Source organism: Chlorocebus sabaeus, chromosome 13, assembly GCF_047675955.1.
Source record: "Chlorocebus sabaeus isolate Y175 chromosome 13, mChlSab1.0.hap1, whole genome shotgun sequence".
In the NCBI taxonomy this organism is placed as follows: Eukaryota; Metazoa; Chordata; class Mammalia; order Primates; family Cercopithecidae; genus Chlorocebus; species Chlorocebus sabaeus.
In genome coordinates, this window is record NC_132916.1 from 33,165,058 (window position 1) to 33,191,889 (window position 26,832).

The 26,832-nt window shown below is 41.2% G+C and overlaps 1 protein-coding gene across 6 annotated transcripts in view; it reads left to right on the top strand.

Moving 5' to 3' along the window:
- Positions 1–26,832, top strand: part of ARMC2 (armadillo repeat containing 2) — a 128,707-nt gene that overhangs the window by 78,351 nt on the left and 23,524 nt on the right. For all 6 annotated transcript variants that reach the window (XM_008007401.3, XM_038001044.2, XM_038001043.2 and 3 more), the window contains 2 exons: positions 3,711–3,856; positions 12,329–12,428. In XM_008007401.3, coding sequence (XP_008005592.3) covers positions 3,711–3,856; positions 12,329–12,428 — 246 coding nt within the window. The remainder of the gene's footprint in view (positions 1–3,710; positions 3,857–12,328; positions 12,429–26,832) is intronic.

Consider the following 26,832-nt stretch of genomic DNA (forward strand, 5'->3'; position numbering starts at 1 on the left):
CTTTGGGAGGCCGAGGTGGGCAGATCACTTGAGGTCAGGAGTTCAGGACCAGCTTGGCCAACATGCAAAAACGTGTCTCTACTAAAAATACAAAAATTAGCGGGGCATGGTGATGCTTGCCTGTAATCCCAGCTACTCGGAAGGCTGAGGCAGGAGAATCGCTTGAACCCGGGAGGCGGAGGTTGCAGTGAGCCAAGATTGAGACTCCGTCTCGAAAAAGAAAAAAGAAAAGAAAAATGAGCAGGAGATGGCCAGGGGGAGAAGGGGTGGCAGAGTGTAATCGAGGACACTCTGGACAGAGGAAGCCGCCTATTCAAAGGCATGGCGTCATGAAGGGATGAAGACCTCGTGTGGTGCAGTCTGAAGGATGGCCAGGTGGTGCGGAGGCAAAGGAGATGAATTTGGAGGGATGAACTGCACTTCAGCGACTGAGGAACCGTTAGGCTATGGGTGCTACTGGCTGGGCCAGAAGTCACAGGAGGCCTTTGAACAGGGAAGGCGTGGCTTTCAGATGCCCCCTCTGGCAGCAGTGAGCAGCTGTGGGGGTGAACTGTGGAAGGAGCCCATCCAGGGGGCTGTAGAGTTTGGGTAAGAGATAAAGTAAGCTTAAACTGAACCAGTGACGCTGGTGATGGAGAGAAGGGGTGAACATGTGACCGGTAAGGTGGGGAAAGGGGTAGGGCCTGGGAGGGAGTTTAGGAGCCTGGGAAGGGGCTGCTGTCAGAAATGAGATAGGCTAGAGAACAAATACACAGAGGCCGGTCCCCTTCCAGAGAGTTCATTTTTCTTTCATCCATTATTTTTCACTCCTCTGCTTTAAAACAAATCTTAAAATCTGTCTACCTCAGAGATATTGTCTGCTTAGCCCATAGTGTTCTGATATCCCAGTCTTTCCTTTGTAGATGTTACCCCTTCATTCATTCCATTAATAAATGCCTATTGAGCACCCACATGTACCAGGCACTGGACTTGGAGCTGGATGCGCAGTGGTGAAAAGGATGAACAAGGTTTATGCCCTTACTGAAGCTTCTAGTCCGGAGGAGTAGACAGATAGTAAAACGTAATATTAAATAACCTAGCATTAAGTAGAGTTCATGGGGGCATATATGGTATGAGATGAAGCTTGATGGTTTGAGAAGGACCAGATCTGTTGATCCTTGTAGACCGTGGTCAGGGAACTGAATATTATCCTGGGAGCTATGGACAAAAAGCCAATATGGCTTGGAGTAACAGAAAGCAGAAAGCCTCCTAGGATTCTGGGATGTCTCTGCTTGAACAACTAGGTTGATGGTGTCATCTATTGAGCTATTGCTGTGTATTTTTCAAATGCATGGTGTATGTTTCATGCATGTTATTTCTACCAGCACCACAAATGACAAATTTGGAAATATATGAGGTATTGTATCAACTCAACTGTGTGTATCACGTGCAGGTAGGGATTTCAATCAGATGACATGTCACATATAAATGTGGACTTTCTCTCGTGACTTGGGTTATTTGTGAAAGTTATGTATGTGGGGCAGAAGAACCTTGAACTGTCTAAACTTTTGCTAATGAGGTGAGAATAAGGCCTGAGAAGGAGAAAAAATTGAGATTGAAACAAGAAAATAAAAGCTCCTAAGGAAACTATAGTCCTTTCTGCTGGCAGTGTCCCTTGCCAGAGGTTAGATGTGGGGAGCATGAGGATGACTATGGACTGAGATGACCCATCTTTGATGCCTTAGGGGCCAGGGAAAAGGAACTGTTGGTGTGCAGTGACTGGAATGGGTATTTCATGGTTTCCTATGGTGTCCGTCTGCCTGGGAGTCAGGCATCTGTAGTCTTCGGTCTCCATTGAAGAGAGTTTTGAGGCATCCTCTGAATTAATGTAAACCAGTAGTGCTCCAGTGCCTGGGCTGTCTCAGGAGAAGAGGTAGAAACGGGGTCAGATGATGAGACTTTTCCATTTTATGACAGCAATGGAATTCCTAGAATGGTTCATTAGTCTTCACAAAAGATCGATTCCTGGCTGGGCGCAGTGGCTCACCCCTGTGATCCCAGAGGTTTGGGAGGCTGAGGTGGTTGGATCACTTGAGGCCAGAAGTTCGAGACCAGCCTGGTCAACATGGTGAAACCTTGTCTCTACTAAAATACAAAAATTAGCCAGGCGTGGTGGCACGTGCCTGTAATTCCAGCTACTTGGGAGGCTGAGGCACTAGAATTGCTTGAATGGGGGAGGCAGAGGTTGCAGTGAGCCAAGATCCTGTCACTGCACTCCAGCCTGGATGACAAAGGGAGACTCTGTCTCCAAAAAAAAAAAAAAAAAAAAAAAAAAAAGAGAAGAAGAAAAAGTCAATTCCTTAGCGTAGAAGACTATATTGTTATATTGTGCAGATCTGTGGAGTTAAGTGGAATACTCAAGTAGTTTGTTTCACCTCCAGTGTTTGGGATATCTGAAACTTTCAGGGAAGAATTTACAGAATCATTGTATAATTGAATTGATTGCAAAAGACTTGTACACATTTATTTGAAGCATTTTTTTTTTAACATTTTCTGTGTTTTCAGGGTAGTCAGTTATATTTTAATGTATCTTTTTGTTGCTGTTGTTATAAAGAAAAACTAATCACGTCATCTTAAGAACTGTTTTTAGAAGTTTATATACTATGGCTATAATGATGCTTTATGTTTACATGATGCTTTACAGTATTAGATAAGTAATAAAAACAGTGCTACATGGTTCCATTTGCTACACACAACCCCCCCACCCCCAGAGGTGAGCAGTGCTTGTCACCCGCTTTTCACAGATGAGGAAATGGGGAAGTGGAGGAAGGAGTGGCTGCCCCTAGGCACTTCACTAGGAAGAGATGTGGGACTTGAATCCCTGTCATTTGACTCTAAAGTGATGGCAGCAATGCCATTCACACATCTCATCTCATTGAATCCTCACAACTACTAGGCAAGTATCATCACCTCTACTTTATTGAATGAGAAAAATGTGCTCTGGGAGGTTAAGTAACTAACCTAGGCTGATGGGTGATGGGGCTGAACTGGCTCTTAACCAGTAGCTTGCCTGCAGTGTCCCACAAGGAAGGAGCACACTGCATATTAAAATTATTAGATAACAACATTCATTTTATGATTTACTAAACTCTTCTCTTCTTGACTCTTTGACAAAGGTAAAGTAGATGCTTTCCTGAATTTCATTTTATTTTATTTTATTTTTACAAAATAAGACAAATTTGTGAGATCTTAATACTTGCCTCTTGGGAGAGAATGAGAGTAAAGATCTTAAATATTCCTTGGCCACATCATTACCTGATGCTATTTATAAAAGCATAGAACAATCAGACAAGAATACCTATAAAATTAAAAAAAAAAAAAAAAGAAAGATAAACAGAACAAAAAGTTTCTAATCTGCAGAACTGACGTGGCTATCAGGGGGCCAGCTGAAGATTTTAGGACTGTTAAACCTAGATGATGATTTGTTTAACCCTGGGTTTGGGGTATACCAATTGCTTACAAAGATTAATATTTCATTCTTTACTTTTCAACCAAATTAGGCTTTCTTTGTTTTCATTTGTTGCTACTTGTGCTGGTGGGAGAGGCATAGGGGGAGCTTCGCTTAGCTACTGATGTAAGAAAATTTATGAGATGAATTGTACTCTGCTGCTTCTTGTGGTTATATTTTTTCAGTTTAAAAAAAAAATGGCACAAGCATGCTTTTATCCTAGGTGACTGCTACGTTGAGAAACTTGGTTGATTCACCATTAGTAAGAACTAAGTTCCTAAGCATCAGTGCCCTTCCCCAGCTCTGTACGGCGGTGGAACAGTACATGGGTGACAAGGACGTCTGTACCAATATTGCCAGAATATTCAGGTGGGTAGACTAAGATGTGAAGTAGCCTTACAAAAATGCTAATGCTTAGATTTTGGGTTATCTTTAATATTTGCTTGTGTGACTGGCAAGAAATCCTTTTTCTTCTTTTTACTTCACCTACCAGAAAGGGTAAATCTAGTGGTCCAAGTTAAAAATGAACAATTCAAACAAATGACTCCATTGTCTATATGATTCTGTGGTGATTCTAAAGTCGTTGGTTGTTAAGTCATTTTAGTTCTTTGGTGAGTGGTGAGCTCCGTGTGTGTGTTTAATCTTCCTCTCAGTTTATTTGAGATTTAAAAAACTGTATATAAAACAAAGCAAATGTTCCAGTTTGCTAGGAAATAAACAAGAGTTTTAACTCAGAGAAGGGGATCAATGCTTAGAAAGTCTGATCTGACTGTGTAATAGAAGATTATTCTATTTCAGCTATTTGAACTTTGGCTCAGGCTTTCACTGGTCATGTCTACACTTACTTTATTTCTTCCAGAAATAATGATCATTGAATCCAGGTTGCCTCAAAGCAAGATGTTGTTAAATTTCAGAGCTGTCTTTAAATTATGCATTTCTGTTTCCTCCTGCTGCTCTTTGTCAGTATTTTTACATAATGATTCTTCTCGGGAGCCTGGGGCTTTTTTCTTGAACTATAACGTTGTAGTTGTAAAGAAAAGCAAACTTTCCTGAAGACTGAATTGGTACTTGACCCCAGGACCCCTGTATGAGGATGTGAGTCCAAATCTGATTTTTTTTAAACGAATATCAACTTGAATTGTAGATTAAATGGTACACAGGTTTGTTATGTGGGTAAATTGTATGACGTGGAGGATTGGGGTCTCAACAATCATGTTACCCGGGCAGTAAGCATAGTACCCAACAGGTGGTACTTCAGCCCCAGCCCCCTCCTTCCCTCCAGATCTAATCTTTTTCTACTGCACTTCCCTGAGCTTTGTTCTGGATACCCTGCCTGGCCTTCAAATTTCTCACTTTTTTTCTCCCTTAAGATCCAAACTCTTGGTCAGGCACAGTGGCTCATACCTGTAATTCCAGAACTTTGGGAGGCCAAGGTGGGGGATCACTTGAGTCCAATAATCTGAGACCAGCCTGGGCAACATGGTGAAACCCCATCTCTAGTGGCCCCCCCAACCCCTGCCAAAAAATTAGCCAGGCATGATGGTGTGTGACTGTAGTCCCAGCCACTTGAGAGGCTGAGGTGGGAGGATTGAGAGGATTGAGAGGCTGAGGTGGAAGGTGGATGTTGCAGTAAGCCAAGATAGAGCCACTTGCACTCCAGCCTGGGCAACAGAGCAAAACCCTATCTAAAAAAAAAAAAAAAAAAGAAAAGAAAAAAAGAAAAAGACAAAAGAAAAAAGAACCCAAACTCTTCTTATTCTTTTCCCTTCCTTATGAACTTATTATTTTGTGTTGATATCTCTTTAAAAATATTTACTTATTTATTTATGTATTTTAGCTGTCTGCTACAGGAAGGATATCCAAGAATCTTGATGAACATTAAGACTAGGAGTTTGTCTATAGATGCTCTTGAATTTTCTATGCAAGTTATCTGCATATAAATTTTTTTCAATTATTGTAACTCTTTCCCCATCCTCATCTCTTCTTTAGTGCATCGTTTAGGAGTTCAATACAACATTGTGAGTGTTGGGCCTGTTGTCTTTCTTCTGACTTTAAAGGAAATATTTTCATGGTTTTGCTAGTTGAAAATAATATTTGTTGTAAGTTTTCATAACTACCCTTTAGAAGATTAATGATTTTTTTCTTATTAATGGGTATTAAGTTTTGTCAAATGCTTGCCCTGAATCTTTTTTTTTTTTTTAACTTTTATTTTAGGTTCAGGAGTACATGTGAAGGTTTGTTACATATGTAAACTCATGTCACAGGGGTTTGTGGTACAGATTATTTCATCACCCAGGGATTAAGCCCAGTATCCAATAGTTAAAAGAGTTATCTTTTCTGCTTCACTCCCTCCTCACACCCTCCCCCCTCAAGTAGATCCCAACATCTGTTGTTTTCTTCTTTGTGTTGTTAAGTTCTCATCATTTAGCTCCCACTTATAAATGAGAATATGTGGGATTTGCTTTTCTTTTCCTGCACTAGTTTGCTGAGCTAATAGCCTCCAGGTCCATCCATGTTCATGCACAAGACATGATCTCATTCTTTTTTATAGCTGTATAGTATTCCATGGTGTATAGGTACCATATTTTCTTTATCCAATCTGTCAATGATGGGCATTTAGGTTGATTTCGTGTCTTCGCTATTGTGAATAGTGCTGCAGTGAACATTAGTGTGCATGTATCTTTATGGTAGAATGATTTGTTTTCCTCTGGGTATATACCCAGTAATAGGATTGCTGGGTTAAATGGTAGTTCTACTTTTAGCTAATTGAGGAATCACCGTACTGCTTTACACAATGATCGAACTAATTTATACTCCTACCAACAGTGTATGAGTGTTCTCTTTTTTCTGCAACCTTACCAGCAACTGTTATTTTTTGACTTTTTAATAATAACCATTCTGACTGGTATGGGATGGTATCTCGTTGTAGTTTTGATTTGTATTTCTCTAATGATCTGTGATGTTGAACTTGTTTTCTTTTTTTTCTTTTTTTTTTTTTTTGAGACGGAGTCTCGCTCTGTCGCCCAGGCTAGGGTGCAGTGGCCGGATCTCAGCTCACTGCAAGCTCCGCCTCCCGGGTTCACGCCATTCTCCTGCCTCAGCCTCCCAAGTAGGTAGCTGGGACTACAGGCGCCCGCCACCTCGCCCGGCTAGTTTTTTGCACTTTTTAGTAGAGACGGGGTTTCACCGTGTTAGCCAGGATGGTCTCGATCTCCTGACCTTGTGATCCGCCCGTCTCGGCCTCCAAAAGTGCTGGGATTACAGGCTTGAGCCACCGCGCCCGGCCGATATTGAACTTTTTTTCATATGCTTGTTGGCCACATGTGTGTCTTCTTTTGAAAAGTGTTTGTTCATGTCCTTTGCCCACTTTTTTTTTTTTTTTTTGGAGACAGAGTTTTGTTCTTGTTGCCCAGGCTGGAGTGCAATGGGGTGATCTCAGCTCACTGTAACCTCTGCCTCCCAGGTTCAAGTGATTCTCCTGCCTCAGCCTCCCAAGTAGCTGGGATTACAGGCACGCACCACCACACCCAGCTGATTTTTTGTATTTTTAGTAGAGATAGGGTTTCTCCACGTTGCTCAGGCTGGTCTCGAATGCCTGACCTCAGGTGATCCACCCACCTCAGCCTCTCAAAGTGCTGGGATTACAGGCATGAGCCACTGCACCCGGCACTTTGCCCACTTTTTGGTGGGGTTGTTTTCTCTTGTAAATTTGTTTAAGTTCCTTATATGTCCTGGATATTAAACCTTTGACAGATGCATAGTTTGCAAATATTTCCTCCAATTCTGTAGGTTGTCTGTTTACTACGTTGATAATTTCTTTTGCTGTGAAGAAGCTCTTAAATTTAATTAGATGCCATTTGTCAATTTTTGCTTTTGTTGCATTTGCTTTTAGTGTCTTTGTCATGAAATCTTTGCTCGTTTCTATGTCCAGGATAGTATTGCCTAGGTTATCTTCCAGGGTCTTTATAGTTTTGGGTTTTACATTTAGTCTTTTTTTTTTTTTCTTTTGGAGACAGAGTCTAGCTCAGTTGCCCAGGCTGGAGTGCAGTGGCGCTATCTTGGCTCACTGCAAGCTCCGCCTCCCGGGTTCACACCATTCTCCTGCCTCAGCCTCCCGAGTAGCTGGGACTACAGGTGCCTTCCACTACACCCAGCTAATTTTTTTGGTATTTTTAATAGAGACGGGGTGTCACGTGTTTGCCAGGATGGTCTCGATCTCCTGACCTCGTGATCCACCCATCTCAGCCTCCCAAAGTGTTGGGATTACAGGCGTGAGCCACCACGCCTGGCTACATTTAGTCTTTGATCCATCCTGAGTTGATTTTTGTATATAGTGAAAGGAAGGGGTCTGGCTTCAGTCTTCTGCATATGACTAGCCTATTACCCCATGATTATTTATTAAATAGGGAGCCTTTTCTCCATTGCTTGTTTTTGTCAGCTTTGTTGAAGATCATGTGGTTGTAGGTGTGCAGCCTTATTTCTGGGCTCTCTGTTCTGTTCCCTTGGTCCATGTGCCTGTTTTTGTACCAGTACCATGCCGTTTTGGTTACCATAGCCCTGTAGTATAGTTTGAATTAGGCAATGTGATGCTTCTAGCTTTGTTCATTTTCCATAGGATTCCTTGGCTTTTTGGGCTCTTTTTCAGTTCCATGTAAGTTTTAAAATAGTTTTTTTTTTTTTTTTTCTAGTTCTGTGAAGAGTGTCATTGGTAGTTTGATAGGAACAGCATTGAATCTGTAAATTGCTTTGGGCAGTATGGCCATTTTAATGGTACGAATTCTTCCTATCCATAAGCATGGGACGTTTTCCCATTTGTTTTTGTCTTCTCTGATTTCTTTGAGTAGTGTTTTGTAATTCTCATTGTCGAGATCTTTCACCTCCCTGGTTAGCTGTGTTCTCAGGTATATTATTCTTTTTGTGGCGATTGTGAATGGAATGGCCTTTCTGATTTGGCTGTCTGCTTGGCTGTTGTTGATGTATAGGAATGCTAGTGATTTTTGTACATTGATTTTGTATCCTGAAACTGCAGAAGTTGTTTATCAGCTGAAGGAGGTTTTGGGCTGAGACTATGGCGTTTTCTAGAAGTAGAATCATCTGTAAGTGTTGGGCCTATTGTCTTTCTTCTGACTCTAAAGGAAATATTTTCATGGTTACACCAGCTGAAAATAACATTTGTTGTAGGTTTTCTTAAGTACCCTTCTGCAAAGAGAGATAGTTTGACTTCCTTCCTTTCTGTTTGGATGCCCTTTATTTCTTTCTCTTGACTGATTGCTTGGCTAGGACTTCCAATACTATGTTGCATAGGAATGGTGAGAGAGGGCATCCTTGTCTTGTGCTGGTTTTCATGGGGCATGCTTCCAGCTTTTGCCCATTTAGTATGATATTGGCTGTGGGTTTGTCATAGATGGCGCTTACTGTTTTGAGGTCTGTTCCTTCAATACCTAGTTTTTTGTTTTGTTTTGATTTGTTTTTTGAGACGGAGTCTCGCTTTGTCATCCAGGCTGGAGTGCAGTGGCGTGATCTTGGCTCACTACAACTTCTGCCTCCCAGGTTCAAGCGATTCTCCTGCCTCAGCCTCCAGAGTAGCTGGGATTACAGGCACGTGCCACCACACCCAGCTAATTTTTGTATTTTTAGTAGAGATGGAGTTTCACCATGCTGTCCAGGCTGGTCGCAAACTCCTGACCTCAGGTGATCCACCCGCCTCAGCCTCCCAAAGTGCTGGATTACAGGCGTGAGCCACCTCACCCAGCATCAGTACCTAGTTTATTGAGAGTTTTTAACATGAAGGAGTGTTGAATTTTACTGAAAGCCTTTTCTGTGTCTATTGAGATAATCATGTGGTTTTTGTCTTTAGTTGTGTGTGATAAATCACATTTACCTGAATTGCTTTTGATTATGGATTTTCTTTTTTAATCTGTTAATATAGTAAATTACATTAATAAAGTTTCTCAAGTTAAGCCATTATATATTGCTGAGTTTGGTTAACTAATATTTTGTTCAGGATTTGTCATTGGTGGTCATGAACGTTGACCTATATTTTTCCTTTCTCATATTGTCCTTGTCTGGGTTTAGTGTTAAGTTTATACCAGTCTCATAAAATGGGTTGGGAGGTAATCCAATTTTTTTCTCTTTCCTAGAAGAATCTGTAAAAAGCTGACCTGTTTCTTGAAAAGTTTTAAAAACTTGCCCAAAATGCTGTTTTTATCCACGGTATATGTGTGTGTATGTGTGTGTGAATATTGTTGACTACTGATTCAGTTTCTTCCTACACGGTTATATGTTTCTTTTTTCTACTTGGTTCAGTTTCAGAAAGTTATGTTTTTGTAGGAATTTGATAAATTTCTCTAAGTTTTCAAACAATATAAAAGTTGCTCCAACTATTCTCTTACTATTATTCTAATCTCTGTTGTATCTCTAATTATGTCCCCTTTTATTTATTTTACCTATTTAACAGATATTTGTATAGCACTTACAACATGCTAGGCAATATTCAGAATATTTTCCTAATACGAATTCATTTCATCCTTATAACAACTTTTTAAGATATGTGTTATTATTGTCATCTTTTTACATATGAGGAAATTGAGGCATAGAGAAGTTTAGTTATTTTCCTGAGATCACACAACTAGTATGTCATAGAGCTGCAGTTCAAACCATAGTCTGGCTCTAGAATTCGTACTTTGAACCACTATGTTACCCTGCTTCTTCATTGTTAATATTGACTTTCTTTCCTAATTTTGATTGTTCGTGCTGTTTCTCTTTTCTCTTAGTCTTGCAAAATCTTTCCTATTTTATTAGCTTTTACCAAGAACAAATATATTTATTGACCCACTGTATTGTATGTTTGCTTCATGTCTTATTTCTTCTGCTCTTATCCTTATGAATCATTTTCTTCTACTCTTTGAATGTATCATATTTTTCTTCTAACTATTTTAGTAAAAAACATAATTCCTTTCTTTTCAGCCTCCTTAAACCTATAAAATTTCCTCTAAATACTAATTAGAGGAATTTAGTATTTACCAGTTTTTTTTTTTATTTGTTTTGTTTTTTGAGACGGAGTCTCGCTGTGTCGCCCAGAATGGAGTGCAGTGGCCAGATCTCAGCTCACTGCAAGCTCCGCCCCCTGGGTTCACGCCTTTCTCCTGCCTCAGCCTCCCGAGGAGCTGGGACTATAGGTGCCCGCCACTACGCCCCGCTAGTATTTTGTATTTTTTAGTAGAGATGGAGTTTCACCATGTTAGCCAAGATGGTCTCGATCTCCTGACCTTGTGATCCGCCCGTCTCGGCCTCCCAAAGTGCTGGGATTACAGGCTTGAGCCACTGCGCCCGGCCTTTTTTGTTTCGTTTTTTTTTTTTTGAGACAAGGTCTCACTCTGTTGCCCAGGCTGGAGTGCCCTGTTGTGATCTCGGCTCACTGCAACTTTCGCCTCCCAGGTTCAAGCGATTCTCCTGCCTCAACCTCTGCAGTAGCGGGGACTACTCCGGAGGCAGCTGGGACTACTCTGGTGGCATGCGCCACCACGCCCAGCTAATTTTTGTATTTTTTAGTAGAGACAGGGTTTCACCATGTTGGCCAGGCTGGTCTTGAACTCCTGGCCTCGAGTGATCCTCCTGTCTCGGCCTCCCAAAGTGCTGGGATTATAGACGTGAGCCACTGTGCCTGGCCCATCCTATGAGTTTTGATTTGTAATATTTTTATTACTTGTATTTAAGTATTTCTTTTGTAATTTTCATGCTTCTTTGACCTATAAATTAGGTGTTCTTACATTTCCAAAAAAAATGTTTTTTAAAAATTTATTTTTTAAATGGTGTCTAATTTAATTGCACTTTGACCAGAGAATGTGGTCTTTGAGATACCGGTTCTCTGAAAATTTACTGAGGCTTATTTATGGCCTGGTATGTGGTCAAGTTTTTAACATATTAATGATGTTTTACCTATTGATTCATCAGTTAGGAAGAAGTATATGAACATCTCCTGATTTGTTGTGGGTTTGTCAATATTGCCTTATGGGTTTTGTTTGCTTGCTTGCTTACTTGCTTTAGAAATTCTGAAGCTGTTTTCAGGGCTTCCTGCCTTAAGGTCGGTCTGTTTTGCCTAATATTAATATAGCACTACCAATCTACTGTATTAAAGCAGGTTTGTTTGTTTGTTTGTTTTGAATGTATAGGTTTTTTGTTTGTGTATTTGTTTGTTTGTTTTGAGGCAGAGTCTCTCCCCATTGCCCAATCTGGAGTGCAGTGGTGCAATCTCGGCTCACTACAACCTCTGCCTCCTGGGTTCAAGCAGTTCTCCTGCCTCCGCCTCCAGAGTAGCCGGGATTACAGGCACATGCCACCACACCCAGCTAATTTTTGTATTTTTGTAGAGATGGGGTTTCACTATGTTGGCTAGGCTGGTCTCAAGCTCCTGACCTCAAGTAACCTACCTGCCTCAGCCTTCCAAAGTGCTGGGATTACAGGCATGAGGCACCGTGCCTGGCCTACTAAAGTAGTTTTACATTTGCTTCTGATGTGGTGCCAGGAGACTCACTGGTATCCAACCAGATTTTATATAAATTTCATGTAAGTTTGTGTTTTCTGAACTACATGGATAGTGTAAGTTCACACCACATACATATAAGTTACCTTTTAAATTTCTCTGGATCCATCTCTCTAGAGTCTATAGCAGGTAGCAAGCCTCCTTGCCGCTTCCCTGAACTGATATGTAGAGGATTTTTAGACTCCTTTTCTTGAACTGGGCAATGTTTTGAAGGTCTGCATTTAAAGTGATACTATGTGTACTTGAATTTTACAGAAAAACAAAGTTTACCTTTATTTTCCCATTTGGCATTTCTGCAGCAAACTTACTTCTTACCGTGACTGCTGTGCAGCCTTGGCCAGCTATTCCAGATGTTATGCCTTATTTCTGAATCTAATTAACAAATACCAGAAGAAGCAGGTCAGTTCTTCATTCATTTAATTCTTCAATGAGTCTTTACACTAATGTATTTGTGTAAGCCCATGTCGAATGTCTTTATGTTTTGAATGTATAGGTTTCTATAAGAAACTTCCAATAAAGGTGTAATGGGCTGCCCTGGGAGGCAGTAAGTTACCTATAGGAGTTGAAGGAGTAGTTTGAGTCAGAAATGGAATGTTGATGTTCTAGGAAATTTCCTGATTTGGGAAGGAAGGTAGTAGATTGTAACAATATTTTTCCTCCCACTGATCTGTAGACAACCTACATGGGAATCACCTTGGGGTGGGGGTGGGGGTGTAACCCCACCCCAAGGGTTATCTCCGTAATTGTTATTCTTCCAGGTTTCATCCCAGGCTACTGAGTCAGATGGGTAGGGTAGGACCTATCTGGCCATCTGCATTTTAACAACCACAGGGACTTCTGATGCAAATTAAGGTTTGCAGTTCCCCTGCACTGGATAGTCCCTGAAGATTCTTCTAGCCCTTAAGTTCTTTAATTCTTTGACTCCATTGTTTTATTTAAAAGGTAACATTTCTAGGTAAAGTGCTTAAATGAAATAATTTAGTTTTAATGAATCAAGGCAAAAATGTATATAGTTGTTTAAAAAAGAAAGAACTCACAAATGATTTCTCATTAATCAAATCATAATACTTCATACAGACATTAATTTTTTTTTTTTTTTTTTTTTTTTTTTGAGACAGAGTCTCGCTCTGTCGCCCAGGCTGGAGTGCAGTGGCGCGATCTCGGCTCACTGTAAGCTCCACCTCCCAGGTTCACGCCGTTCTCCTGCCTCAGCCTCCCGAGTAGCTGGGACTACAGTCGCCCGCCACCATGCCTGGCTAATTTTGTTTTTGTATTTGTAGTAGAGAAGAGGTTTCACCGTGTTAGTCAGGATGGTCTCAATCTCCTGACCTCATGTTCCGTCCGCCTCAGCCTCCCAAAGTGTTGGGATTACAGGTGTGAGCCACCACACCCGGCCACAAACATTAATTTTTATTATAAGTTTTTAAGTATTCGTTAAAGCAGAGTCAACTTTTATTCACTTTCATAAATTATTAAAGTGACATCAACTTAGATATTTTGCCCATTTATACAATAAGTATTCATTTTAAATGTGGTACATTTTCAACATCCTATAGTAAGTTTTACCAGTTTATGGACCAAATAATGTGTGTATATACTAACAATATTTTAATCTAAAGCTTTGTGTTTGTTTTATTAGCCATATTAAGACCACCTCAAAACATAATCTCTGTTTGTTACTGACTAGCATTGAACTTATTTTTACCCAGCCAAAGACTTCTGCTGAGAATTGTTAAATTTGTCAGGTTTTACCCCAGCTTTAGCCTCCCAAGTAGGGATTACAGGCATGTGACGCCACAGCTGGCTGATTTTTTTTTTTTTTTGAGAGAGACAGGGTTTTGCCATGTGCTGGGATTACAGGTGTGAGCCACTGTGCCCGGCCCAAAAGAATTCTTTTTCATGTTATACTCAAAAGAGATCTATTTATATATTTTATTTTCTAATTTAATGTTATGAATTTTAATTATAATTTTATTTTCCCATCACTACCTTTTTTTTTTTTTTTTTTTTTTTTTGCTTTGGTGCTTTGATCTTGGGTGATTTAGATGTCTTTAATTAGAGAAGATTTATTTGCCTTGCCTCTAGAATTTTCAAATATGAACAAAAGAAAACTTCCTTTTAACAGTTTGATTTTGAGATATGTTATAATCCATAATTTTTTTAAGGAAGAAAATTCATTAATTGAGTACTCACAAATAGTGCTATTGTTTTCTAGCATTACTAGTAGATACTGTTTGTTTCTCTGATTGGAGCTTAGATGATGGCCATATGGAATAAACCAACAAAAATCCTGGTATCTCACCAATATGAGAGACTAGAGATATCAGTATGGCTAAGAGTATGCTTTTTCTAGTTTGAGTAACTAAATGTCCTAAAGTTTTTTTGTTTTTTGTTTTTGTTTTTTAAAATAAAGATGGGAGTCTCACTATGTTGCCCAGGCTGGCCTGGAACTCTTGGGCTCAAGCAATCCTACCACTTCAGCCTCCCAAAGTGCTGGGATTGCAGATGTGAGCCACTGCACTCAGCCTAAATGTCTTAAAGTTTAAATTGGCATAAAATTTTACTATACTTTTTAACTAAACTACTTTTCACATTAGACCAATGGTTATCTGAAAAGCAAAACTCATGTTTAAGAAACCACATTTTTCTCTATTGATGTTAATTACCATTTTATATTCCTATTGATGTGGTTTGGATCTTTGTCCTAGCCTAAATCGCATGTTGAATTGTAATCCCCTGTATTGGAGGTGGGGCCTGGTGGGAGGTGATTGGATCATGCAGGCGGAGTTCTCATGGATGGGTTAGCACCATCCCCCGGTGCTGTTCTCGTGATAGTGAGTGAGTGAGTTTTCGTGAGATCTGCTTGTTTAAAAGTGTGTAGCACCTCCCCCTGCTCTCTCTCTTCCTCCTGCTCTGGCCATGTAAGATGTGCCTGCTTCCCTTTCACCTTCCACCGTGATTGAAAGTTTCCTGACGCCTCCCCAGAAGCTGAGCAGATGCCAGCAGCATGCTTCCTGTACAGCCTACGGAATCATGAGCCAATTAAATCTCTTTTCTTGATAAATTATCTAATCTGAAGTATTTTTTTGGAGCAATGCGAGAACAGACTAAAACACCTATTAAAATTATTTTAATTTCCAAAGAGGAATAGAGAGCACCTTGTGAACCATGTACAGTAACATGTTTATTCAGAACCATCAAAGAAATGCATGTTATCACTTTAATCACTAAACTTAATCATTGTGGCAAAAATCGTATTCAAGTATATTACATGTTTCTCTTCCTTCTTAGAAGATATTAAAACTAACTTAACCTCTTGATAGCAAAGGTCATTATTATAAGCATTAATTATTGCTCTAGAGGCTGTTTGTCCCACATGGGAAACCTGAGTCTGTTGATAAGGTTCTTTAAATGTCTGCATCTTCTTTGTAGATTTTCTCTCTCTTCTTTTTCTATTGGTTGCTAACTCTGCCTTTAGTAATCTTTACTTGCTTTTTTGCAATTATTTGTCTGCAATTAGCTGGGGAACCTCATAACCAAGCTTATTAAAATTAGCCTGTAGTCCCAGCTACTCAGGAGGCTGACACAGGAGAATCGCTTGAACCCGGGAGGTGGAGGCTGCAGTGAGCCAAGATCATGCCACTGCACTCCAGCCTGGGTGACAGAGGGAGACTCTATCTCAAAAAAAAAAAAAAAAAAGTAACACTGAAATGGCATCATTGTTGGGGGTGACACCTGAGGTTTGTTGGTTCATGCCAAGGAAATCAAGGACATGGACACATGTGGAGTGAGGTTAATTGTGGAGGTTTAATAGGCAAAAGAAAGAGAGAGGAGAATAGCCCTCTCTCCTGTGCACAAGAGGCACCTGAGTGGGACTTCTGGCCTGTACACACGGTTTTATAGACAGGCTTGAGGAGGTCATGTCTGATCTACACAGGGCCCAAAGATTGGTTGGACCAGGTGTGATGTTTACATAGCATGCAGAGAAGCTGGCCACCCCACCCTAGTCTTCTTATTATACAAATGGGATTTTTGCTTGTCCGGCACCATGTTACCTGCTCTTTACTGCACATGTGGCTAGCAAAGAGAAGGGAAGATGGAGCTGCCATAGTGGACATGCCTAGTCCCAGGTACCCTTTTCCCTATTGGCACAGCTGGCAACATTCACCCGTGCAAGCTTCTAGCTTGCCTTTCTATATCTGCAGCTTGATTTTACAGGCTGCTCTTTGTTAGAAAATAAATTATTTGAGGGCTGCTTTTCATTAAAAGGAAAACTTTACTGAGGCCCTCCTTACCCTCACTATTTGCCTAAATAATTTCTTTTTTAACTCCAGTATCAACACATAAGCCAGGCGTGGTGGTGCGAGTCTCTGGTGAAACCAGTTGTCCAGCTTGGGCAACAAGGTGAAATCCTATCTCAGAGAGAGAGAGAGAGAGAGAGAGAGAAAAGACTGGCAACATAGACCCCATCTCTATAAACAAAAAATTAGCTGTGTGTGGTGGCACATGCCTGTAGTCCCAGCTACTTGGAAGGCTAAGGTGGGAGGATTGCTTGAGCCCAGGCTGCAGTGAGCCATTGATCACTAGCTAGCTGGCTAGCTAGACAGACAGATATTTTAGACTAAAAACCCTAAAATAAAATTGAATATGAACAGACTTAATGAGAAGAGCTTAAGGGGCTCTGATGAAACTTCTCTGTGACTTCTCTTCAAAGCCAATTCCATATTTCAAGTCATAACTCTCTTGTCTGCTCCTCTGTGAGGCCTCCCAAGCAAGACCAGTCAATTTCTCCCTCATCAGTGCAACATTTTTAAGACTTTAACACAGCTAGTACCCCAGCTAGTACACTCAGAGCTGAGAACCCAAGCAGTATGTGTATGGCCTTAACCACTTCACTATTATTAAGGAAAACTATACAAATCTTAGAGATAAGGTGTGGAATAGGTGGAGGCATGTCCTGACAAAGGCATGCCAGGGCATTGTTTAATGGCCCAGTCAGGGATTAATTCTCTAGGCCAACGTATTGGTGTTTGGACTTGCTGTTTACTATTTGGTTAGATCCCAGACACAATAAAGTTATACATTAATTCATAGGTTTCAGTCTGGTAGACAGGATCACCTCAAAAGTTATGGTTTTATTACTTTGTAGGCATTTGTCAGGTCTGTTTATAACTTAGAAATCTTGAGTGCTTGTAAATCCCCAGTTCTTCAATTGTGCTTGGAACAAACTTTACCGTGGTATTGGCCCCCTCATTAATGAGTTAAATACTTTTTAAGTGTGTTCATTTTATGAGCCTATGAGAGTCATGTTTTTAATTTTTAAAAAATTGTACTTGACTCAATACTTTTACTTACAATAATGATTGCAATGTTGTAGTTTTGACTCATTACTTTGATTTTTTTCTAGTAAGAAAAATACAAACTTATATTTTCCTCAAAACCAAAATATTTTAGAAGAGCAAGGAAAGAGTTTAGGCTACAAGGAAGTAGCTATGTGTCCCAACTACTTCCTAAAATCATTAACCAGAAGTTCCCATTAGTCTTCAAAAACATTTCTTTAGTGGTTCTCCAAATGGTTATTATTATGTAGCTGCCCTACCCACTACTGCGAGTTCCTAAACGACACAGACTTTGTCCTGATAGACCGAGATGATGCTTGGCAAAGTAAGCTCGTAAGTGCTGAAAGAAAGAATTTTGAGTATGTGAAATGCTTTGCCACCTGTAAGGTGTTAAAAAATACTTTTTTCTAATACTCAAGTGCTTCCTCCTTAAATATGTACTTTCTTCTTCCTAGTTTGGAGGAGGATATAATAAGAATTTTTTCCCACAATTTTCACATGGGTGGGCTGTCGTAAACAGCAAAACAGAATTCCTTCAGAACAGCATGGCTTCTTAGTTTCATGTTTCCCGTGGCCCAGGTGGCGGATCAAATACGATTTGTTTTTCCTCTTAACGTTCTGATGTGAGTGTATTGATCTGCAGTGGTTAGACACTTAGCCGCACCTGGGATTTACTTGCATGTTGAGGCTTAGAACTGATCGTGGAAATGTGAACCAGCCTTCCAGCAACTTAATTAAACAGAATTAGTACTTCCTATAATTATTTTTTTTTTTTCAGCTCTAGGAGACATCCCTGCAAGACTAACTTGGGTTGTAGAGAAATACTTTGAAAGCTTTGTAGTCTCTTAATACACATAGCCATTGCCAAATGATTAGACAATCAGAGTCAGTAGACTTTCCCTGTTTTTGTTCTGGGAGGTTAATATTGCTTCTGTCTTGAAAGCCTGAGGACTACATTTAGAATCAGCATAGGTTTCATTTTTCTAAAGTGCACTTTTAAATCAAATCATGTTTATGGCTAATCGCGTTCTCAAAAAACGTAGAAACAGAAATCTAAAAAGAACAAGAAAGAAAAGGGAAAAAACCCTTTACAGTGATAAATGAAATGTCACCTACACACGCCTCTTGAACTGATCTTATCAGCGGATGGGGAGCTTCACAGGAAGCTGCCGGTCGCTGCTGCCGTCCACCAAGGGGGAAATCCTGTTTTGAACCAGGTAGCACCAGGGCTGGTTGCTGTTGGAAGAAAGTAGAATATTTCCTCTCCATCTGCTGTTGTTTTCCATCAAAGGGGAAAAAAATTAGAATTACATGAGAAGATACCAAAAGTCACAAAATTTTCCATTATTTTTACATTTTTTTCTCTTGTCAAGGTAAAGTCTGATTTCAACATATGAGAAGTCTGAATATACTTTACATATTCAAGTATATAAAGCCTAAATCAAGTCCATCGACAGGAGGGGTTGTGAAGTGGTTTCACTTTTATTTTCTACACACCTATACTGTGAGGATTATTGAGGAACAAGGATTTATATTTACAAGAATTCATATTATTTTTTAAAAAGCATTATTACAAAGACAAAGACAAATAATGGGTATTCAAGTGGTGAGATTTCTAATTTTTTCTTGATTTAAATCAGAGTGGCTCCCCAATTTGGCTTATCGTCAGATTCACCTGGGAAGCTTTAAAAATACAGGTGCTCAGCTGGGCATAGGTGGCTCAGGTTGGCCTGTAACCCCAGTGCTTTGGGAGGCTGCGGCAGGTGGATTGTCTGAACTCAGGAGTTCGAGACCAGCCTGGGCAACATGGTAAACCTCTATCTCTACAAGAACAATTAAAAAAAAAAAAAAAAAAACACCCTGCAAAAATTAGCTGGGTTTGGTGGCCCATGCCTGTAATCCCAGCTGCCTGGGAGGATGAGGCAGAAGAATCACTTGAGCCTGGGAGATGGAGGTTGCAGTGAGCTGAAATCGAGTCACTGCACTGCAGCCTAGTTACACAGTGAAACCCTTTTTCTCACAAAAACAAAACACGACAAAACAAGAAGAACCCTTAAGCCTATTTTCCACTTAAAATTTGGGTTTAATTAAAAATTTTGTTTTAATTTAAAAATAGAAATACAGGTGCTCAGGCCCTACCCAGAGAGATTCTGATTCACGTCTGGGATAGGGCCCAATAACCTACTTTTAAGAGACTTCTCAAGTGACTCAAATGAGCAGTAGATTTTGAGACCTATGGTATAACTTACTAAGGTGGTTCTTTAAAACCATTTTTTCCAGTATTGACAGCAGAGGGGTTCCCATAAAACCTCAAAAGATTTTAAAGTGATTAATCAAATCAGCCACACAGGGTCAGTCTTTCTCTACAGGAGCACAGCTGACAGTGGCTCTTCCTGACAAAGTAGGAACCAAGTTGACAAGACCCACCAGGTGCTGATATAGGCTTCTCAGTAAGTGGTAAGAACCACTGGCCCTTTGCCTTTTGCACAGGCAGCTGAGGAATGATTTCTCAGCTGGAGAACACAGGACGGTACATTAGTCTTTTCCACAAATTTTCGCTGCCAGACTTGTGTCAGAATAAGTCCTGGGATGAAACCTAGTTTGAAGGTGCCCATCACACTGATAAGGCTTTAAGCACTGGCCAGAGTGGCTCCCCCAGGAGAGAGGAGCACAGGCTCTACTCCTCAGGACCCTTAGAGCCGCCTGTCCAAGGGAGGGTGTCTTCAGTTCAGTTGGCTAGACAAGCCGCGAGTTGTTGGTTCATTTGTTAGGTTAAACAAGCACGAAATTTCGTCTTTAAAATAGTTACTATTCCTGCAGATGTCCTGTTTTGAGACAGTGCAGTATATACCCATATCTAAATGCTGTTGTTTGCAACAGTTAAATTGAGAGTGATGAGTTCACTTAGAATATGGTCCGCTTTACACTGCCTCTGTTTGCACAGTGGCCCTCAGTGAAGTGGGCCTCCGTTTCCATCTGTATGTGATGGTTGTGTGCATGGCCTGGGTTTCTGGCTCACCAACAGTCTCAACGAAAAGGCATCTGCTCCTCCCGGCTCCTATAAATGACTTCCACAGGGAGAGCAAGGGAAACTTCTTTGGCTCTTATCTATGTAGTTAATTTGTCCAAGATCCGTGATGCAACTAGTAACTCCAGTTCCCACACACACACAAACTGAGATGAAACAGCCTCTCGGTCGGCTTGAGGCTGTATGAAAGCTAAACTTTAGAGTTAGGTAAAATATCTATTAAAAACACTGGCCAAAAATCAATTAAATGACAAATCTCGTTTAAGAAATGTGCACATATTGTCTGCTTTATGGTGTAAACTGCATTTGGTACAAAACAAATGTGCAAACAGATGGGCTTAATAACGAACGAGGGAGTGGGGTTGCTATCAGCCTTTGGGAGGCAGAGCCTGCCTCAGGAGGTGCCTCTGACGTCAGTGTTGCTACATTTAGCATCTCAGGAAAATACGTTTGGGTTTGTTTTTTGGAAGAACATGAAGGGATTTTCCCCATTTCTTCTGTAAATATCTGCTGGGCAAGAGATCTGGTAAAATGCCTTAAATAAGACTTTCAAAAGACTGGCAATATTTTTCAAAGGTCATGATCAAAAAGAACAGTCTTTGTCCACATTCCTATCACATGTATCCATTGACCCACTGTCTATTTAACTCTCTCCACATGTAGATATGGTTAATTTCTTGTGTCTTTTACCACAGAGCTTCCCGATGCAGCAGGACTGTCGTCAGAGTCTTTGCAAACCCTGGGAACTGCCAGACTCATTCTTGGTTGTGCTGCTCTTAAAGTCCCACCTCTCATTCTGTTTAGACTGCTATAGGCATAAGCTGCTGTCTTCAGCCATGTATGCATGCACAGTGAACACTGATTTGGAATGCTTAGCCATCGTGGTGTCAGAAATGAGAGCTGGAATGTCTGAACAGTGTGGGCTGAAAGCAAAACCAACTGCCATTTTTCTAGCTGTTCATCTTGAATATAACCACAGCCTTTCAGCATTCCAGAGAGAAGGTGCCTTCTCTTTCCCTCCATCCTCTTTGGGCCATTGAGGATTGGTTAGGAAGGTGCCTCCACCCCTTCCCCTGGTGCCTTTGTAGGGCGACTTGGCTCCCAGCTTGCCCTCTGCCTCCTCCCTGACAGGAGCACGCCCTATGGCTGTCTTCCCAGCCCCTCTGCAGGCACATTCCCAGTGGGTGCCGAGAGCATTTGACTGAGCTTGCTCCTTTTTTCAGCCTTGGCCTTGGTCTGCGCCCCTGACTGGGCAGGCTGCACAATACGCCCTTAGCTTGTTCATTCTTTCCAGCTCCTGCTGGCTTTGCCCTTGTGGAACTGGCTCTTTCCTTGCTCAGCACAGAACCCAAATGCCTGATTTATGTCTGCTGGCTTGAAAAAGAACCGAGCACAGTGAAATTCTAGCATTGCCCTGGTACTTTTGAGTGACATTCAAAGGCATATCGTGGGTGCTCAATAAATGATTGCCGATAGAATGGATAGATGGATGGGGGAATCAAGCATAATCTCTTCTGGTTTTAAAATGATTTTCTACTTAGATTCTTGGCTTTGAGTCTCCAACATTTTAGATTCTTCTATTTTATGTAGTTAAACACGTAGGCAAACTCTTGACCCACTTTCGGTGCCCTATGGTCAGTTAGCATTTTTGCGGTAGTGCACAGTCAGTCTTCCAGTTTGCTAAAATTTATCTGTTCTTCAAGCCACCTGCAAGCTCAATTAATGTTTGTGTTTTGTTTGAGGGTGGGGAGTTGGATAAACAAAGAAAATTGTAAATCCTGATTCACCTCTCAGGCATGAGAAGTTTGTAACCATATTTTAAACGGGGCATTTTGATTAATTTTCTGGTTAATAGAGGGTTCAGATTTTAAGCATATTTACATCCCCTTCCATTTCAACCCATTCTTACAAATCTTCCTAAAATGTTTTCCTTTACTTAGTGGAAGCAGTTCCCTCCTAAGTGGAGTCTGCTGAACATAGTTTATTCTTTCTGTGACAGCTTGATATTGTTTCTTCCCCACAGTCAACATTATGCACATGAGTTATTTTAAGGTACGGTAGGAAGGGTGTGGGAGTCGGGGAGGATTGTGTTCACTTTGGCTGGCTGTGGGCAGAGAGTAATGTGAGGTAGCACAGAAGTGGTCGCACGGGGCCAGATGGTGCATTAGATGCTGGCTTTGACATTCATTTAACAGGCAGTAGACGTTTTTGAGCAAAGGGAAGAGCTGTGCTTCAAGAAGTGGTGTTAGGGTTGACGGCAGAGGGAGGAGCCTGGAAAGGGCCTCTGACAACAGTCTACAGGCAGATTCGGTCCATGGGCAGGAGGGAGCTGGGGGTCATTTTGAGACAACAGGTTCGAGGAGACTTGTTGACTGCTTGGTGAGGGGATGAGACAGAGAGGAATCAGAGATGCTGGGGCTGGGACTGGGGGACGGGGAAGATGATGATGAGGAGCAATGAGGAGTTGGGCTGAAGGTGGTTTTGGAAACCATCTGTGTGTACAGAGATGATTGTTCAAGTCCTGCCTCTTCTCTTCACCAGTGTTTGACTTTGGGCTTACTTAATGAGTCTCCTGAAGCCTCAGTTCCAACATCTCCATATAGGGGTAAAAATGTCTTTCGTTGGCTTTAGGCCAATGTCTCTCCCATGGAAAATAACATGCAACGGCTGCTGCCAATGCTGCCACCATTGGAACTCAACATAGACCATCCTGGTGAGCAGTGCCCTGTTCCTGGTTTTATTCCAGTTAAAGTAATTTCATTCACAGGCTTGTGGGGCCCATTCAGATTGAGTAACTTGCTTGCTCACTGGGGCACAACATCTGCGAAACTAATGACAATATCCCCCAGGCTCTAACTGGAAAGCTCTGTTGAGGTCAGTCTTCTTCCTCTAGGTGTACCTGTTTGTCTAAGCTCTGGTTGGCTGTAGCTGTTGCTAGGCTGATTCTGTTTTAAGTAAAATTAGAAAGTCGATATGAACTGGTTATACTAGACTGCCTTCTTTAGAAAAAAAAAAGATCTCTCTTGATTCATCTTCATTTTGCTATTTCAAAACCACATAGTTATGATATGAATATGCAACATTGTGTTAAATTTAATAAAAATGCTATAAAAGTGGAGTGTTAATTTATAGATGATTCTCAGATATTGTCTAAGAATAAAGGAGAGAATCTGTGGCTCAAAGGAGAGCTGCATATTGATGAAATCGTTTCTGCTGTGGAATTGGTGCTCTCTCTAAATAGATGATTTTGGCCTTGGTTTAATTTTTACAGATCTTTATAGAATATTAAGTAATATTTTATAGACTTGAGATGGCTCGGGCTGTGGAACAGTAGATGATCTCTTCATGATCCCGCCCAACGCAGACCTTGGTTCGGTTGGGAGGACCTTGGAGTGCACAGTGTGGGAGCAGAGGCCACCCATGGTGAGGAGAGGGGCCCTGGAAAGCTGTCTTGCTCAGCCTCCTTCAGGATTCCAGACGAGTCAAGACAAGCCCTTGCATGGAGATAAGAAAACACTACCTCTGCTGACCTCCTGTGAGTCGGCTTCTATTTTGGCCTCTTCCATGCTCCCTAGATCCATGTAGAATATATTTAAGAAAGGTGGGGAAAAAAAGAAAAGAAGAAGTACCATAGCCAACCCTGAAAAACAGGACAAAAACAGTAAGCAGAGATAGCAGTTGCTGGAAGTTTGGTGCTGCAGACGGTGCAATCTGCCATCCCATTTGTTGATCTCGCATGCCATGCTTCAGTTGGCACCACGGCTGCCAGGAACCACCCCCTCCTTTTCCATCTGAAGCAGGAAAAGTGGTATTATAACAGTGTTAACTCTTCCTGCCCTACAGCCTAGAGCTGCTGCTTCTGTACTGGAGGCTTAATAATCTTGGCCACATTAGGACCTACAGAGATGACAGAATGGGAGAATTTTAGAAGAGTAAGGGGCCTGAGGGAATTTTTAGAAAAAGAAAAGCAGCACTTAGTCTTCCCAGATTAGACTGCATGTGACAATAGGGAGAGGTCATTTGAATTTTGAAGAATGATGCCCACTGAGGAGATCTGTCTTTACCAGCGATCTGATCTAAATCCTGGCAAATCAACACTGACAGCGGGAGGTGGGACAGGGCTGGAGAAGCCTACTGAGCTGGACTAAGAGAAAAGCAAGATAGGTAGATGGAGGTGAAACGGCAAGGCCTAGGAAGAAAAAAAAAATCAATCCAGCACCCTTAGAAGATGCCATGACATTTCAGGAGGTAAATCGTTTAGTCCTGGTAACAATTTAGTGTGTAGAATGCAGCTATTAATTAAGTTACTTAAGCAATCACTTAAAATCACTCATAATGCATTTCCTGTCTTGTTTAACATGCTTTTATGGAAATGAGAGAAGAGAGCCCAATTCCAGGAACATGGTGAAGTCCAAAACTTACTAACATCACTGTTATCAAGTGTACGAGGGAGACTGTGGTTTAGATTGTAAAAGATACTGTGAATAGCTTTGTTCAGATGAAAGAAGTGGAAGTTATCATTGTCAGTGAATTAGTTAATTTGTATATGTAAATGCTTAGGACAATGCCTGGCACAGCATAAATACTAATAAGTACTATGTGTTAGTTGCTGCTACTACTGTGCTGCTATTGGTATTAATTATTAGGATTTTCAGAACTAGAACTCATATAGTCTTTAAGCAGAAAACATGTATCAAAGTTTCACAAAAATTGTATTTATAGTCCTCAGCATAGAAAATATCAGATGAAGTTCTTCTTTAAGATGCTTAATTCTTGGAAATACCCTCTGTCGTGGTTGGAAAACTGATTTTCTGCTTCTCTGTTGGGTCTGATCAGGGTGGAGGAGAAGCCACCAACTCAGAGCCCAGGGCAGGGCCTTTGCCACCAGGCATTACTTGAAGTAACCCTCTATTTCATGTGAAGTGGGATTCAAGTATTATAATCAGATTGTGTGTGCTTGTTTTAGACTTAAGGCCCATAAATGTCAGCTTCTTTAGGGAACAGTCAGGTAATTGAAGAATGAGAAGATGACCCCTGGCCCAGGAAGGAGATAGTCCCAGATACTCTCTCAAACTAATCCTCTTCAAACTGAAAACAGGCTGGGCACACTGGCTCATGCCTCTAATTCCAGCACTTTGGGAGGCCAAGGCGGATGGATCACTTGAGGTCAGGAGTTTGAGACCAGCCTAGCCAACATGGTGAAACCGCGTCTCTACTAAAAGCACAAAAATTAGCCAAGTTTGATGGTGCATGCCTGTAATCCCAGCTACTTGGGAGGCTGAGACAGGAGAATCACTTGAACGCAGGATGCGGAGGTTGCTGTGAGCTGAGATTGCACCACTACACTCCAGCAACAGGGCAACACTCTGTCTCAAAAAAAAATCCCATTATTGGGTATATACCCAAAGGAATATAAACAAATCGTTCTACCATAAAGACACATGCACACATGTGTTCATTGTAGCACTATTCACAATAGCAAAGACACTGAATCAACGTAAATGTCTATCAATGGTGGATTGGATAAACACCATGTAGTACATATACATCATGGAATACCATGCAGCCATAAAAAAAGAATGAGATCATGTCCTTTGCAGAAACATGGATAGAGCAGGAGGCCATTATCCTTAGCAAACTAACACAAGAACAGAAAACCAAATACCACAAGTTCTCACTTATAAGTGGGAGCTAAATGATAAGAACTCATGGACACAAAGAAGGGAACAACAGACACTGGGGCCTACTTGAAGGTGGAGGGTGGGAGAAGGAAGAGGATCAGGAAAAATAACTATTGGGTAGTAAGCTTAGTACCTGGGCGATGAAATAATCTGCATACCACAGCCCCATGACTCAAGATTGCCCATGTAACAAACCTGCTCATGTACCCCTGAGCCTAAAAAGTTAAAAAAAAAAAAAGAGACTTTTCTGCTGCCCACCCAACCCCATGCTCCCCTCCACATCTCTCTGTATCTCACAGCTTCCAGGGTTGAACTCAAATTCTTTCGTGATAACTCTGCTGAACCTGACACTGTTCCCGGAGCATCCTCTTTTCGAAACTCTTGTAAGACTACTAGGCCTGCACCACCGAGTTTATTGCTATTAGTTAGCATTTTATTGCTAGGACATAAAAAGAGTTCACAGCAGTGCCCTAATCATTGGTCAATACAATTTGTGCTTTGCCTGTTGTATCTCATGTGATCTCACAGTACGAATTGTATCTCCATTTTGCAAATAAGTTAATGGATGCACAGAGAGGCCAAGCACCTGTGTGAGCCCAGCCTGCCTGGCTCTGGACCTGGGACTCATAATCCGCTTCCGCATCTCGCTTCTTCGTTTGCCATTTTAGTCTTTGCTGTTTACCCACGTATGTTAGCTTTGTCTTCTCAGTAGGTGAGAAGCTCTTCAGAACACTGACTCTCAGACTTGGTTATGT